Source organism: Epinephelus fuscoguttatus, linkage group LG6, assembly GCF_011397635.1.
Source record: "Epinephelus fuscoguttatus linkage group LG6, E.fuscoguttatus.final_Chr_v1".
Taxonomy (NCBI): Eukaryota; Metazoa; Chordata; class Actinopteri; order Perciformes; family Serranidae; genus Epinephelus; species Epinephelus fuscoguttatus.
The window spans coordinates 41,390,053-41,407,724 of NC_064757.1; the positions used below are offsets into that span (position 1 = coordinate 41,390,053).

General features: G+C 43.1%; 2 protein-coding genes across 2 annotated transcripts in view; both read left to right on the forward strand.

Annotated features, from left to right (window-relative positions):
- cds1 (CDP-diacylglycerol synthase (phosphatidate cytidylyltransferase) 1) overlaps positions 1 to 17,672 on the forward strand; it is a 453,066-nt gene that overhangs the window by 328,769 nt on the left and 106,625 nt on the right. The gene's annotated exons all lie outside the window — the stretch shown is intronic.
- prkg2 (protein kinase cGMP-dependent 2) overlaps positions 9,369 to 17,672 on the forward strand; it is a 54,725-nt gene continuing 46,421 nt past the window's right edge. The window contains exons 1-2 of the mRNA XM_049578496.1: positions 9,369 to 9,487; positions 10,377 to 10,896. Of these exons, the coding sequence (XP_049434453.1) occupies positions 10,385 to 10,896 (512 nt within the window). The 5' untranslated portion in view covers positions 9,369 to 9,487; positions 10,377 to 10,384. The remainder of the gene's footprint in view (positions 9,488 to 10,376; positions 10,897 to 17,672) is intronic.

Genomic DNA, 17,672 nt, shown 5'->3' on the forward strand with positions numbered 1-17,672 from the left:
AGTGGTAGAGGGTCATGGGAGGATGCCAATGAAGCAATATTACATGAATTGGCCAAAGGGGGGCGCTATAGCAACCGATTGAAATTGCAAACTTTGAATGAGCATATCTCATGCCCCGTATGTCGAGAGACATGAAACTTTGCACAGAGATGCCTCTCCTCATGAGGAACACATTTGCCTCAAGAACCCATAACTTCCACTTATATAGATTTTCCACCATTTTGAATTTTTTGAAAAACACTTCAAATGGATCTCTTCCTAGGAAGTTTGAGCGATCTGCATGAAACTGGGTGAACATAATCTAGGGACCAATATCTAAAGTTCCCTCTTGGCAGAAGTTGGAAAACGCCTCTAACTAGTCCAGAACGCTGCCGCCAGGCTTCTGTCCAGATCTCATAAGTTCACTCACATCACTCCAGTCCTGGCATCCTTGCACTGGCTCCCTGTTAATTTCAGGATCCAGTACATCCATCACTTACAGAACCCTTTCACTGGTGTCCTTCCACTGTCCTGTCAGGTCACTGCGGTCCGCTGAAGGCCATCTACTTACTGTCCCTCACACAAAATTAAAGACCAAAGGTGATAGCCTTTAAGGCTGTTGCACCTAAATGGTGGAATGCACTACGTCATGAGCTGAGAGCGGCCTCTTCTGTGGACATTTTTAAAACGCAGTTAAAAACACATCTGTTTAGGCATGCATTCCAGTAATAGTCCATCTCTGTATTTTGCTGCACTTTACTTATTTATTTGTTTTTGTGTATTTGCATTGTTTCTGTTATTGTATTTTAACTTGTGAAGCACTTTGTGAGTCCTCTCTGTGAGAAGTGCTATATAAATAAATTTACTTACTTACTTACTATAACATCTCAAGGGTTTCACCCATCACCACGCAACTTTGTAGGCATATGACCACACATAATCTGAGGGGACCCCTCCATTATTGAGCCCATCAAACAAAATGGGGGCGCTAGAGAGCTCATTTCTTATCTAGGCCTAACCGCCATATGGATTTTTACTAAACTTGGTAGATATGTAGAACAGGACGCCTCAAGGTGACTGGAGAAATTTAACTCTAATTGGCAACTGGGTGGCGCTATAACAACAGAAAAATGCTTCAAAATGGCTAAAATGTGACCGATCGCTGTGGCTCCCCCTGTGGACCAATGTTGGTGTTTCTTCTAATTTTTGGTATGACTAAGTCATGGTATGGTATGCTGTCAGTGTGTCATTCTGTCAGTCAGTCATTCTGAAACTGCACATAGGCATTGAGGATTGGCATAGGTAGAAGGTGACAAAGCTACCAAGGGCTATGGACTAGTCTAATGTTAATTTTAAAAATATCAGTCATGCATAATTGCTAAAATAATTTTACTATAAGCTTATATATGATTAAAAAATGTAAATTTAATTTCGATAGAGATTTGTTGACTTTGTGTTTCAATCAAAAATGTTTTGCACTGTTCAAGAGGTTGTTGGTTGAAAAAAAAATTCAAAGGGTGAATGGAAAAAACGTTGGAAAACTACTGCAACAATATGACAGAGTTAATGTTTAGAAATACCTTACATCAAATTATTTCAAAGAGACCAATAAAGCTACAACTGTTCTGTGGCAAGAAAATATGACACTAAACTTACAGCATGCAGCATGGAATAATAAAAACAAATACACCAGGATTACTTACAGCATAACATATTTAATGATTTAATAATAACCTATATTTAATCAGAATATGACATGGAACATTACAACAAATGATGAAAGCAGAGGGGCATTATAAAAAATGAATATGAGGAAATTATGGATGTTGTGTCATTTGAGCGGATGTCCCATTAAATTTCTCAAAAACAGTACAGGAATTTCACATGACCTCATCCTGAACAAGAATCCTCATAAAATGTTACATAAGCCATTATGAATTGTTTTTTGACATATTTTATATGAGAAAATTATAAATGTCTTGTAATGACTTCATTATCTTCATCTTTATATTTCTCAAAGACTGTATAATAAACTGTTGTATGGTTACAATTTGGGTCGTCCTGTCGGCTGACCCATGAAGGAAAGGTTTTTACGACAGGGCTATTTGATTATACCTTTAATTTGGATTAAACTTTTAAAAAAAAATCAGAAAATATCTTCAATCTTTTTTAAAAATTGAATTCAATATAATGCAATATAATGCAGTTTTACTTGGTTTATCAAATGTACGGAATTATTGCTGAAATCAGATCTTTCTTTTTGCTTTGTGGCCACTCCAAGCACCCATACCCAACAGAAACTACGGCTTACTTGACGACAGTAAGAACCAACAGTCACGACCACTATTAAACTTATGTTGCATAACTGATGCACGCCTTGAAGATGATGCTGTGAAATGCTAATGCCTTGACAAAGGGCACTTCAGACATCAAGAGGCAAAGGAGCAGGTGCTCCAGCACCCTCATTCTCCCCCTCTGCACAGGCCTGCTAAAGAACTAAGACGCTGTTAAAGCGGCCCTTCAGTTTGTTTTAATCATTTTTATGATCAGTGCACTGACAATGTTGATTAGGTACACTGTTCGCCAAATAGTTTTTGACAAAGCACTTAATTCAGTCAGGACCTTTTTAGTCAAAGAAAACTTTATTTACATTTGCAGTATTATATTTGGCTGTATGGCTCTGTTCTGGGGCCTCTCGCCTTTCCACGCACCTATGTGGAAAGCCTTTAGGCAGAGAGATCAAACCTCCCTGCCCTTCCATGTGCATACAAGGAAAGCCTAAGGCAGGGAGAGCAGCAGCAAAGACCCCCGGGAACAGAACAGAGCAGCATCAATGACAAACAGAAATGACATTGATAAGTCAGACACAGCATGAAAAGGAGGAGCTGGGGTGGAGGCGGGTTGCAGAGCAGCTTGCAGAGGAAGCAGCAACAGTAGGCAGGCCTATCAGCTGACTCCCCTCCATCAGTCAGCTGCTCCATCAGTTGATTGGCTGTTTGAGATCAACTGAGGTAGCTGGGATGTGAACTAATGCTATGCTCAATTTACGTCTGACTATCACAAACACCCCCATTCTCTGTTTAAGAAGGAACGCTAACCGTTAAACAGGAAGTAAAACTGACCGGAGGAGTCTTTAAACACCAACAAATGACCTTAAACCAGCGCTCCCATCCAAGGGGGTGTTACATTGGTCGACCTGGTCATATTCCACAGATGATAATGGTTTACAGGACATTGATTTATTTCCAGGGGTCAGAACAGGTCATGAACCACTGCACTATACTATGACCTTTAATTGACGCCATGCTTTTTGGAGACTTTTCAAATATCAACACTGCAGCTACAGCATATTGCTCTGCGCTATCCTGTGGAAACTGGAGGTAGAAAGCTATTGAGCAACAGACTGAACAATGTAATACATTTCCTAATGCATTACCTGGCCCTCTCATCACAATCTCACCATAAATCAACACTGACTTTTAGATAAAGTCATGATGCAACTAAACTTACCATATACTGGAATATCCAGTAAACACACGTGTTGACACGAGGAGAACATGCAAACTGCAAACACAAACCAGTTGCCTGGCGGGTTTAAACCCAGACTTTGTTGTGGCGGGTTAAAAACTGAGCCACCGCGCAGCCAAAACAGTCAATTCTTCCAATATGGGCTCTGTCAGAGTGCCCTTGAGCAAGTTACTGCAGCCCTGCTCAGCCACTGGGAGAATGTGTGTTACAGAGTTGGATGCCGTCAGTGTGAACACATTTGCTCATTCAGAATCTGTCCTCAGATCATTTGCCAGCCTCTCAGATTGCTCTCAGGTTCAGGTTGGGAGTCAGTGACCTGGATTATCATTACTTTGTTGTGCTCTGAGAGCTGCAGATGAATCAGCTCTGGACACCTGCCATTATTCTGTGTCTGTCGATAAAACGCGCTGCAGGCCAGGCTGCTCAGACCGGCGTCACAGACAAACGCACTGGGAAAACCAATTAATCATTTGTGGATGTCAAAGACTGCAGCTTTGGGTCTAGACTGCAGCTTGTCTGAAAAAGTTGAATGCGTAATATGAAAACATGGAGACCAAGAGAAGAACATTATCAGCTTACAAGACATGAACATTACTGAACATTTACAGCTCCTCTGATGATATTTTGTATATGATTAATGACCCAACAGTAAGTTATGAGTAAACTCTGCACTTCCCCCCAGCTTTATGGAGAGCTTTAAAGCCTTTCAGCTCATTGTTTTGGCTCTCTGGCCTGCAGCTTTACAGTTTGACTCACTCTCACTGCTTTCTTCAACAGTTGTTTCCATCAGCAGCAGTGGGGAGCTGTGTTAAGCAAACAAGCTCAGATAAACACACTGTACGCTACAAGCTCAGCACCAAACAGCAGACGGACAAAGTTAGCGGCTAGCTAGTGAGGAAAGTGGAACATCTAGCAGCTAAGAGCCAAATATGTTGCTTAAGAGTTGATGTGTTACTGTATCATTTATATCAGATGCTGCTTTTTAATTTTGCTCTACTGCCCCCAAGTGGCCAAAAAAAAACCTGGATGCAGCTTTAAGTCAGCCTACGTTAAGACCAATTCATAGTTTCCTTGTCCATGTATCCACAAGGGTTCACTTTACGTAAATGTCATCATCCACCCATGTCCATGAGCGACCGCACATGTCTGCGTGCAGCTATTTTTTGTGACCACATACACTGTATGCATAGCAAGCATACCAGCTATGCATACTCCACTCTGTTGTCCCCAACCACAGTCAAGTCCAAAACACTTCACTCTAGCCAGTGTTGGCGTTAGTTTTCAAGTTGGATATTCAAAAACATTCGCTCCAGACCCAGCAGTGTCTCCTTAGTTTCCGTTTCACCTGATGTTTGCAGCAGGAGGACGGTAAGCTCACCTCCCAGTCCTCTGGTCTTCTGCTGGGGGCTGACATGGACCCACACTTGCACTATGAATGGAACCGTGTGCGTGTCCACGTGACCACAGCTGTCCTAGGACATTAAATGTGGAGAGTATGTCCGAACCTTAAATTTTGCGAGTCAGCAACAATTCCACAAGCTTAAAATAAAGGATAATCCATCCATTTTTATGTGCTTTTCTTAAGCTGGGTAGTGGGGGCAGAAGGCTGAGCAAAGTATCCCAGACGTCCCTCTCCCCAGCAACACTTTTCAGCTCCTCCTGGGGGACCCCAAGGCGTTCCCAGGCCAGATGAGCTATATAATCCCTCCAGTGTGTTCTGGGTCTGCCCCGGGGCCTCCTACCAGTTGGACTGCCCGAAACACCTCTGACAGGAGGCGCCCAGGAGGATCCTGATCAGATGCCAGAACCACTTCAACTGATCCCTTTAAACGCAAAGGAGCAGCGGCTCTACTCCGAGCTCCCTCCGGATGTCTGAGCTCCTCACCCTATCTCTAAGGCTGAGCCCAGACACCCATCTGAAGAAACTCATTTCGGCCACTCTTATTCTTTCGGTCACTACCCAGAGTTCATGACCATAGGTGAGGGTTGGGACGTAGATGGACTGGTAAATCAAAAGCTTTGCCTTCTGGCTCAGCTCCCTCTTCACCATGACAGTCTGGCACAACGCCCACATCACTGCAGACCACATGCCAAACCGCCGACCCATCTCACGCTCCATACATAGACACATACATACAGGATCCTGTAACATTAGCCACCATAAGCTAATGGTCAGGCCAGATCAAGTTAAGACGGAGCAGCCAAACTGAGTGTGTTGACTTGAACTTATGAATCAAAGAGTCAAGCTTGGTACTGAGGCTACTCTTTTGGCTGGTTGTTGTTGATGACCACAGTTATTTCAGATCACTGTATTTGGCTTCCCTCACCTCCCCCCAATAACTGAGTATTTATATTCCTATGTATTCCCTCCTGTCTTTTTTATGTGTATTTTTACATGCTGTGCAACTTATTGCCCTCTAGGGACAAAATCAAGTTGAAGTTGAAGTTGAATTTAACTTTATTTGTAAGAGGAAGAACGTGTTGTTTCATCTTTTAGAAAGTTACACACCCTCACTTCAAAAGAAAATTCCCTGATGCACGACATGCATATTTATTTACCTGTTTATTAAATGCTTCTGTTGATAAAGTTATAGCTGTGAATCCTGCCTCAAGCCTCAAGCCTTTCAAGTATGCTTCCCCCTCTGCCGTCTGCAGGTAAATCTGAGATAGTAAAAGTACTTTGTGAATTCACATCAGTGCTGCAGAAGTTTGACGCTCTTTCTTCTGGCTGGCTCTCTGGAAAAGAAAATTTGCATCAGCCTCACACACACAGACAAAATGCCCATCTTCTCTAAGAAACCAAATACGCATCACATCCAAACATAAATTTCTGCACCTTATTATCCCCGTCTTGCACTTAAGCCTTTCCTGCCTGCTTGTCTTATTGTATGTATAATGTGTTCAATCACTTCTGGATTGGTTCTTGTTATTTCTATTGTCACTGACAGACATTTGAGTGTTTAAAAAGGTGCCATTTACTGTGGTTCAGTTTTAGGATGAAATGATTTCAGTGGGCAGCACGGTGGCACAGTGGTTAGTTTCCTCACAGCAAGAGGGTTCCTGGTTCAAACCCAGGGTGGGGGAGCCCTTCTGTGCAGAGTTTGCATGTGTCAGCTTGGGTTTTCTTCGGGTACTCCGGCTTCCTCCCACAGTCCAAAGATGTGTGAAAGATATGTGTCAGCCCTGTGATGTCTGGTGACCTGTCCAGGGTGTACTCTACCGCCTCCCGCCCAATGTCAGCTGGGATAGGCTCCAGCCCCTCCCCTTTGGCTTAGGGGAGGGGTAGTCTGAGTGGGTGGAAGTTCGCTGCAGAGATCAGCCTCTCATTGGGCGGAACGAGCCACCCGCTGAATTCCCGCCCTACCACCTCCGGTTGTGTAGCAGTTTTCAACACGTCCTTTACTAACTTTTGCAGTGTTTGATCTTGCGGGGATGTAGCCATTTTTCTGCCATGGTTTGCGTCCTGTAGGTGATATTTTTGTGGGCATTTTACACCAAAACCTGTTTCCCCCGGCAATATTTTTGCAAATGCACCATTGCTGTGGCACTGCCCAGAACGATTGTGATTGGTTGAAAGAAATACAAGCAGCCAGGGCGTTTTTTTTCTCCAATCTTAAAGCGAGAGTCGGCCCAGCCAGACCTTTCTTTTCTTGAGAAAGTCTGGTGAGCGAGACTAGGGGAGGGGTTATATTTTGTATTTATTTTACAGCAGATTTTTAAAGAAAAAAATTCCAGAAATTACACCATCTATCAAAGCTAGAAACTGTAAAAACAGAAATTTGGATTTTCAATTTTCTGACGCTCCTTGGACACATTGTGTGTGACAAGTGCTTCTATCAGAAAAAAAACCCATAACCAAATCTGAACTTAAAATAGTGATGTTTCCTCAAAATGACTTTTTTCTTTGTCTCGTTTAAAATTTGGCCGCCAAAAAAATGGATCGATGCTCGGTCAGTGACTTACAGCATCAGACACCAACAAGAAATGCTGTCTTTTCACGTCAGCATGATATGCAGTCAGTTGCTATGAAGCAGCTATTTAAAGCAGCTGTGCGGAACTTCACGTTTTCGTTGATTATAGTGCCTCCTTTGGTCGAAGTGGTATGACACCCACAGCCTGGTGTCGTAAAATTCCGACTGCAGCCGGCATTCGGCTTCATTACCGCATGCATTTGTTTTGGAGAGCGAGAGGAAAATCATAAATGCTCTGGTGTAGCTCTGAATTTCTTATAAACTGAGGACAACTGCCTGCTGTGTATTTGTGTTCACGGTCACAGTCACAGATAATTTTGTGGCGTTTGTTGTAACGTTACTAGACAAAAGCAGTTCACATCAGCTAACGTTACATTTAGCTTGCTTATAACTTCCATGTCGTCATATATTGAAGTGAAACAACGTCTAACAAGTTGCGGTATATTCTCTAAATAAAAACAAAAATGACATACCTGTCGATTAGGAAAAGGGCCAACTCGGGATCAGTTTTAAAACCTTTCAAATCTCTCAGCTCTCTCCACTTGGTGAATGCCCGACCGAGGTTTACGTGCGTTTGGGCTCGAGCCCTATCACTGTCCCGTTTAGCCTTCTTCTGTTCTTTTTCTTTTAGATGGTGCTCCTTCTTTATCCGCCATGACATCGAAAGTACAACCAAGTCCTTATAGATACATCTGGTAAAACTGTTATGTGTTCAGCAATGCCCGCTGTGTACCGCTTACTCAAAGAACACTCTCTGTAAACACGGTTCTTCTTCTTCTCTCAATTTATTGGCGGATCACAAACAACTTCCAGGTGCATACCACCACCTACTGTACAAGAGACTACTCCCTACTACATGTCATTTAGCCTGTTTCTTAAATCCTACTCGTAAACACGGCTCCTTCTTCTTCTGTGGTTTAATGGCTGCGGGCCACTGCGGGCGTGCAGACTTACTTCCGCCTCCAGGTGCCATATTCTGGTTTGCTGACTTCCGCTGTGTCCAACCCGACCGAGGCTACGCTAAATAGCCATATAGAGAAATGCCTTTTTGTCGCTGTTGGGTTCAAATAAATATGCGGCTCTTTAAGAGGGGGTGATACGAACTAGGGACAGTTTTATAAATGGTAAAAAGTTCCGCACAGCTGCTTTAACAGCGCCTGGTGGCATCAAGGGGAAATGTCCAAGCAGGGTGGGATTGACAGGTGGTGGATGGGTCCAACAACCACTGACGTTCACGCAGGAGGCTGGTGTTCACATCCCATAAGATTATAAAGCCAAACCCTGCTCTTTTTTTCCTAAACCCAACCATGTGTGTGTGTGTGTTGGCTAAACGTAATCATTTTCCAAATGTCAATTCGCAGTGTTGTACGGGCATCGTGCATTTATTTTGAAAGAGACTTCATGCAAATTGCACATTTCCTGTGAAAACGGAAGTGTAATTTGAAAGAAGACAATACATGTGACAGGCTGAAGAACAACCAACACACCCAGGGTCCAAACGTCCATGACCAAAACCCTCAATGACTAAACGTCAATATGTGACGAGGTCAGAGTGAGAATGTGTCGGCCTACTTTCTCCTCTGATAAATAAAGAACACTCCCTAATGAGGTTTTCCCGGTTAGATAAAATATTATTAAAATAAATTAAAAAAGAAATTGAAGTTTATTTACAAGTGATTTCCCAAACATTAAGAGTTGATCTTGCGCTTATTTTAGCCCTACTGTTACAGCGAATATAAAGTATTCGTCACCGTCATAGATAAATACATCATTTCTATGTCTCTCACCTGACTCACCGATCAAAACGGTCTTCGCGCACACGAGAACGCGCACAGCCGGATGAGGACAGAGAGCGCGAGAGAAGCAGAGACAGAGACAGAGGGAGGAGAGGATGCGACCGGTGCTGTTGGTGGACCGTCTCTCCGCAGATGCTCGAATGTGCGGACACATTATTTCTTCTGTTAAATCCTGCTCCAGGCTCGATTAAAGGCTGTGAAAACTCAAATCAGGTGAGTGCAGACTGATCCTCTGAACCAAACACCGACTCATCCATCACTGTGTCTGTGGAGAAGAATGACGAGGCATGGGGAAGTTGCAGGTGCACGATCCTGTCTGTGCTAAACTTGACTGGATCAGTTTTTACTCGCTTTTACGCACAGAAACAGTCACGGGATTATTCTTATGATACAAATTAATTAAATTTGTTGCTGTAATTTTTTTGTGTGTGGCACTTATTGAGTTTAAGCTTTTAAACAAAATGAAAAAATAAAGTGAAATTAAGTTGTAATCTCTCTGAATAAGTTTTTAAATGATGATAAATGATGATTTCGTCAGGCTGGTTTTTGGGAACAGCCTGATCTGACATGCACTCTCTGTATCCGAGCAGGAATGCGTTGAATGAAGTCTACTGTATGTGTGAGTGGGCGACAGTCCCACACAACAAAACCAGGATTGTTCTGGGACATTTTTCCCAGATACTCTCTCACCATGTGGACAGAAACTTAAAGATCACTCTGAAATACAGTTATTCTGTTAAAGTTGTATGTTTTGATTGGTTTTCATATTTTATAAGCCTCCTAAAGAGCATCTGGCTCTCTGCTTGTGTCTGAGCAGGGAGTGACTGTTGATGTAATGTAATACTTCCTGCCTTCTGAATAATAAATGGACAAGACACTCACTGACCATTATATACTGATTTGCTGTCTCTCCTCTCTCTTTCTCCGGTTTTCTCTCCGCACAGCGTCAGCTCTTTTGTTTGAAACCTCACTCCCAGCTTCCTCAAACAGACCTTTTCCTGCTAAATGTCACTGCACTGCTGGAAAAACTCACCTCTCCTCCATCTGAACTTTTTAAATCACTTTCACAAATATTGATTTTGACTCTCTGGTGTGTCTTCAGGTGACAAGATGGGGAACGGTTCGATGAAATCAAAGCGTTACAAACACGCGGACGGCTCTGCTGGTTCCTCCAACAGCCGAATCTATAAAGATCAGGGGTTCAAAAACTCGTCCCTGGACTCTCTGAGGGCCCGAGTGGACGAGCTGGAGCGAGAGGGCAAGAGGAGGGACGAGGAGCTTTGTGCCAAAGAGCAGCAGATCAAGGCTCTTCAGGAGCAGCTGGCCAAACAGACTCGAGCTCTGGCCGAGCTGAGCGAGGAGCTGCAGAACAAGTGCATCCAGCTCAACAAGGTGCAGGATGTGATGAAGAACCAGACCTCGGCAGGTTTGGTGTCAAGGCCTCCTTCAATCAAAGCCAGCGGCAAGAGCAGCCCCAACCTCAGCGTTCGCATCAAGGACACCATTAACAGGAGGAAAGGGGCCAAAGCTGGGGTGTCGGCAGAACCCACATCCAGGACGTACGATTCCAGCGTCCTGCCCAAATTCTCTTTCGAGAAGGCCCGGGTATCAAAGGATGCAAGGTGAGATGTTTGAGGAAGGTTGAAAACACAAAAGAGAGGAAAATGAAGCCAGACAGACGGCAGCTAAAGGTCCATGATACCCTCAGGCTCAGTCAGTCTCAGCCTGGTGGAGGAGTGTTAAAAATGGAGGCAGCAGCAGTGGGTGCAGGTGGAGGGTTGGTAAGAGGCAAAGATTTTAGTGTGATGACGTGGAAAACAATATTCACTTTTAGGTCCTGGATGTTTTTTCAGCTGGGGGTCAGTTACTTAAAGGTCCAGCTTTGTAGGATTTAGGAGGAATCAATGGCAAAAATGGAATATTCATAACTATTTTCATTAGTTTGTAATCAACTGAAAATAAAGGCTGAGTCACAACAAACCGACTCCAGAGAGGTAGTGGCGACGGAAGCTGCGACGCCCCACATTACCTGTGTCTTTGCCAAAAAGTCTCATATGAAGACACCACAAAGACTACAACTGGTGGCCAAATAGCACGTATGTTCTGCACCTGCATGAAAGGAAATACTCCTCCATACCAGCAGATGGCAGTAGTCTGTATTTGTCATTCAGGGTGCTTTCACACCTGCCCTGTTTAGTTCGGTTCAACTGAACTCAAGTGCGTTTGCCCACTAAATTCAGTTCGTTTGGGCAGGTGTGAACACAGCAATCACACTCAGGTGTGCACCAAAACAACCGGACTGGGACCTTCTTGAAGAGGTGGTCTCAGTCCGGTTCCAAAGGAACTCTGGTGCGGTTCGTTTGTGGTGAGAAGGTGTTCCGACCTGGATGTGAAGCAACTGCAGTCACATGACACATTGTTTGGGTTAAACATGAGCATGTTACAGTCCTGGAGGATTATTAATGTGCACCTCCTCCTGTACTGCCTTAATATGCACATTCAGCACATCCAATGCATCAAAACATTGTTTTCTAGTTGGAGCCGCGCCTCGTTTTCAAACTGTATGCTTTGACTAAAATGAACAATGACAGCAATATAGTCCACGATGAGCAGCGCTAAAATCAACCTGCGTAGTTGTCCCTCCATTGTGACATTAGAAAGTGTCACATTTATCTTGCAAGTGTACTCTTCTTCAACGTTTGCTTTACTTCCTGGATTTTTCCCACATGGAAATTCTGACCAATCAAGAGCAGCTTTTTCACACAAGGCTTTGATTAGATTTAGAAAAAAACATCATGGTTTTCCTCAAAATAACTTGTTACTAAGTAATGTTACATCATGTGACATATGTTGCATAGTATGCTAAATATATTAGCACACTCCGTCATTAGTAAAACAACTCAAATGACTTTTGGTTTTGGAAGTCAGTAGTTTGTTTAACCCATTCACTTCACCCCAATGCACTCCTTGCTTTTTATACTACGGTAGTTGCCCTGAGTGTCGACAACTGCCTCTGCCCAGTTCGTTTCATTGTACTGCCAAAGCATGCCTCTATGTGTTGGTGTCTGAGGCCGACGAGCCGCTGATCAAGCGTCAGTATTTGATGAGTTGGGAGTGAAACAAAGTTGTTTCAGTTGGTTGCAATCTGCAACTTCACCACTAGATGCCACTAAATCCAACATACTGGATCCTTAAAGCTTGGAGTGATAAAAAACAAACTATATTTGATATATATTCAACTTTATGTCCAGGGTAAATTTATTTCTTTATGATGTTTGACATGCACCACATGGCCAAAAGTGTGTGGACACCCCTGTCTTTATGGTTTGGGTTTTTAAGTTCCAATAAAGGGAAATCTTCAAACACATACAATAATATTTTAAACCTCACTGTGCTTCCGACTTCTTTTCATGGGTTTGTGTCCGTTTTCTGTTTCAACATGACAATACCACTGTGCACAAAGCTCCATAAAGAAATGGTTTTCCCAGATTAGTGTGGAAGAACTCATCTGCACTACCTTCACCTCAACCCTATCCAACACCTTTAGGATGAACTGGAACACAGTCTGTGAGCCAGACCTCATCACCCAACATCTGTGCTGGACAGCCAGCTTCCAAAATATTGGAAAAGCTTAAACCAGAGGAGTGGAGGCTGTTACAGCAGCACATTACTGCCCATGGTTCTATGTCATATATTTGGGTGTCCACATACTTTTGGCCATGTAGTAGGTTTGTTACTCTGATGATAAAAAAGGCCTTTACAATTTAAAAATAAATGTTTCATTAAGTTTTACAACACTATTTTCGGTTAAAGGCAAAAATACACACCGTGCTCTTCCTGTCATTTATTATGTAATAAAACGTATCTAATAAAAGATTATCTCTGTACCAGCAGGTATAAACACGTGTAAATCAACACTTCTTTCCAATAAAACAGGAGCTCCACCTGTCCCATAAAAAACGATCACCTCTCTCCCAGCTGTTATTTCATTGATTTAACAATGTCTGTATTACAGTACGTCCTCCCTGACACAAGTGTATCAAATTAAGGAAGTAAGTTGATCTCAAAATGCTGCCTCCAGGGGACAGTACGGCTTCAGACCTCAAAAAAGGACATTAAGGATCATTTAGACAAATAATCCCTCCACCTACCAGTTAGATTACAGTTTACATCCATGTCTGTCCACACTCATATATAGCTGTGACAGGAGACAATGCCTCAAATATAGATGTTGCTGCAAAGAAGCTACAAATTCTAGAACATGAATGCATCGCAGACATCTTTAAACTGGTGACAGAGAAGATACAGAAGGTGGTTAACCAAGATTAATGTCACAAACTCAGTATCCGACCAAATGTCTCTTCTTCTGTTCCTGAGTTATCGTGCTGAGTAACGGCCAGAGAAGTGTTTTTGTAGAACTTAATGATGCCATAGTGAAGCTGACCTTTTGGATATAAAATGTCATCACTTCATCATTAAACCCTCTCAGACATTTGTCTGAATAATTAGTGTCTTGAGTTATGGCCAAAAACATGTTTTGTGAAGTCACTGTGACCTTTGACCACCAAATTCGAATGAATTTGTCCTTGAGTCCAATTGGACGTTTGTGCCAAATTTGGGGAAAAATCCTCAAGGCCATCTTGAGATCTTGGGCCCTCTTTAGATGGTCTAAGGCAGACGGCGGAGGGCGCGTAATCCATGTCACAAGTGTCATTGCTATTTAGATGCAGGCGCAGTTGTCATTTTCACGCCCTGCGCCCTCGTCGTCTAACTAGCAAATGAACATGCGCTTCTCTGGGTGTGTTGGTCTAAAAATGAGGAGTGGTCAGGCGCAGTCATGGCGCGTTGCTAGTTAGATGACGTAAAAAGCAAATGCGCCAGTGACCAACAAAAACCCGGTCTAAAGTCAACGGCGCAGTATTTCGCTGTTAAACAAGTTAGTAATATGCGTCTCTAGGCGGGTGCACAACGCGCGTGCACTCTGCTCAGACACACAAGAAGCAGCCACACATATGCAAAAGATAAATAAAAATATGATTACAATGTGAAAGGTTATTATTGTGCACATTAAAATATTTATCAGAAACACGTCTTAATGGTCAGTCATTAATCAGAAAGATCTAATCGCAGTAATAATGATCATCATAATTTGTAATAATGACAAATGAAATTGTGAAATTATCTGACCAATCATTTTTTTGATTGAAAACCAAAGCCCACACATTGCATTTATTTTAACATGTTATACTAGGCTACATTATATTATATTATTATATTGTTATCTGAGTGTAGAGAGGACACACATGCAAATAAGAGGCAGAACACAGCTCTAGGAAACATGTGAAAACAATTATTATACAACAGTTAGTTCCGGTGGGTTCTCTCCGGGCACTCCGGCTTCCTCCCACAGTCCAAAGACATGCAGGTTAACTGGTGACTCTAAATTGTCTGTAGGCGTGAATGTGAGTGTGAATGGTTGTCTGTCTCTATGTGTCAGCCCTGCGATAGTCTGGCGACCTGTCCAGGGTGAACCCTGCCTCTCGCCCGATGTCAGCTGGGATAGGCTCCAGCCCCCCCGCGACCCTCAAGAGGATGAAGCGGTTAGAAGATGAATGAATGAATTTTAGTCTCGTCACCAGACAATCAGAGATCTCCGCCTTCTGATAGTCTGGGGACGCTCCTTTCTAAAGTGTGTTTAACACACCGGCGAAAACGGCCGGCAACAAAGCAACGCCTCTTGCATTTTTTGAAAAGGACACGCCTTCTTGGAAATGTGCGCTCCCCCTTTTCTCGTCCGCAAGGAAACAAACACACAGAGAGCTTGAAAATGGATGCCGAGAGATTTAACTCCATTTTATCAAACGTGTGCTCATCCGTGAAGATTTTTTTTTTTTTTTTTCCAGCGGATGTCTTAGTTACAACATGATTGAGCTAACTGGAGTAGTTTCATGTCGTATCCGACAACGGGAGGCTTTTAACAGATGACGTCCTGATGTTAGCTTTGCTGCTGCTGTTAGCTGTCCCTGTCAGCTGCAGCCACTGATGCTTTCTAGACATCGTGATTTCCCAAAACTGAATAAATACCACACATAGCAACACAAAACTGCTTTGCTAGCTCAATCATGTTGTAACTAAGATATCCGCTGGAAAAGATATTTATTTCACGGACCGTTTAATGAGTTATTACCTATTACAGACACCGCTAACGGCTAAGAAATAGTAATGTTTGTTCAAACATTGTGTTTATAGACTTTACAAACATCGGATTAGTCTAAATGTTGATACAGTGATGTGAAAAATGTGAAAAACTCCAAAAGCTCTGCTGGTTTTCTACCCGGAAGTATTTGTAAACAACAAGGCGATTCCCTCTATAGTCCGGCCGGATGGATGAGTCATGGCCTTGTGAAAGATTATGTTTGTTTCTTTTAGTTGGCGAGAATGTGTCGCCGCAAACGCGACAAACATCCACTAACTTTGACGGCGTTTTCTGCGAGCGCGGCTGAGCCATTTTGTGCCGCTACACGTGTTTCTAGTGGGACTATGTTTACAAGCACAAGAGTTCAGCGAGCCACAGAAGGACCGCCCTTCGGATTTACTATTGGTTCTGCAACACAGGGAGTTTTTTTAAACTCTGAAATTGTATCCGCCCATCTAAACACAAAATCATCAGTCTTTAGTTAAGCAAAGTGTCTAAAGACTGACTTGTGAGTCTACAGATATTTAGTAAGATCTTTCTTGTATTAGTAATCCCACGCCCGCACAGTCTAAAAACGCGCTGTCTAACTAGCAAGTGACTGGGACACGCCCATGCGCCGCACGCCTGGCGCTTCGCGTTTTAGACCATCTAAATAGGGCCCATTGCGTTCACCAGAATGAGATGGACAAGGTTACAGTGACTTTGACCTTTGACCACCAAATTCTAAACAGTTCATTGGTGAGTCCAAGTGGACGTTTGTGCCAAATTTGAAAGAATTAGCTTGAGGCACACAGCCGGATGGACGGGTGGACAACCAACCAGGAAACATAGTGCCTCCAGCCACGGCTATCACTGATGAATATAAGATTGTTTTATATGTCTTCACTGTATGAGGATTTATAAGTCACATGACTAATGGATCTGCTAAATGCAAAGGAATCAGACAGAGCTGCAGAAATCATTTGACATAGCTGGAAACATTTAGGGGATTAACTACTATACGGTGGGAAAGGGTTGAGTGACGGGAGTAACACTGAAACTTGCAAAGTTAGAGAACCCTGGAATTTGAGACACTCTACACTTGATACCACTGATATCTGTTGATTCAGTGGCATTTCTTCAGCCCATGAATTTAATAATCCAGTCATACTCTAAAACATATTCATTCTTTCATTCAGTTTCCATGGCTGCTTATCCTGTTGGGGGTCGTGGGGGGGCTGGAGCCTATCCCAGCTGACACTGGGTGAGAGGCAGGGTTCACCCTGGACAGGTCACCAGACTATCACAGGGCTGACACATAGAGACAGACAACCATTCACACTCACATTCACACCTACAGACGAATTTAGAGTCACCAGTTAACCTGCATGTCTTTGGACTGTGGGAGGAAGCTGGAGCACCTGGAGGAAACCCACGCTGACACAGGGAGAACATGGAAACTCCACACAGAAGTATATGTGAGTTTACAGTTTATAACAGTCAGTGTGAGCAGTCGTTGCTCCACTTTTACAAATGTGTTTTTCCTTATTTAATGTATTTTAATGTCACAGAAAATTACAGCATATAAAATACAGGTATACTGTAGCAGGGCTTTAATCTGTTCAGTATAGATAAACCTCTATTTTTACATTCTCAACCTGACAACAGGCCTAAAGATAGAAATATGCTCCTTCAAGACGAGCTGCACCTCTCCTGGAGAGCAGACGAGATCAGGCAGCAGCAGCAGGGGGCGGTGAAAGAAAGCTGCAGTCAAGTCGGACAGTTTCCAGCAGCCTTCACAGGATGAACAGGAAGTCACAGATATATTTACATCCTGTTAGGTCCATCTGTGGGCTACCTGTAGTCTGCAGACCACGTATTATCATCAACCACACAAGATGAGTGTGTTAACTGATTTAACAGTCATTGCACTACATCAAACTTGTAAATACAATCTAGCACTGAATATTACAACTACACAGAAAATTAGGACTTTGAAACGTTGAAACTAAGAGCCAATCAGCTCTTTGATCAGGTGACAGCCAGGCATTTCCCATCATGCCCTGGGTCTTGTAGATGGTTGAGAGCAGCTGCAGCAAACTGCGACTGCCTCAATCTTGTGAGGTTATTGTTGCTCACGCCTACGTGACGTCAGAGCAAGTTGTAGTTGAGTTGGACCCAAATCTAACCAGCATGCTTTGTGCGGCAATAGCAGATAATCAG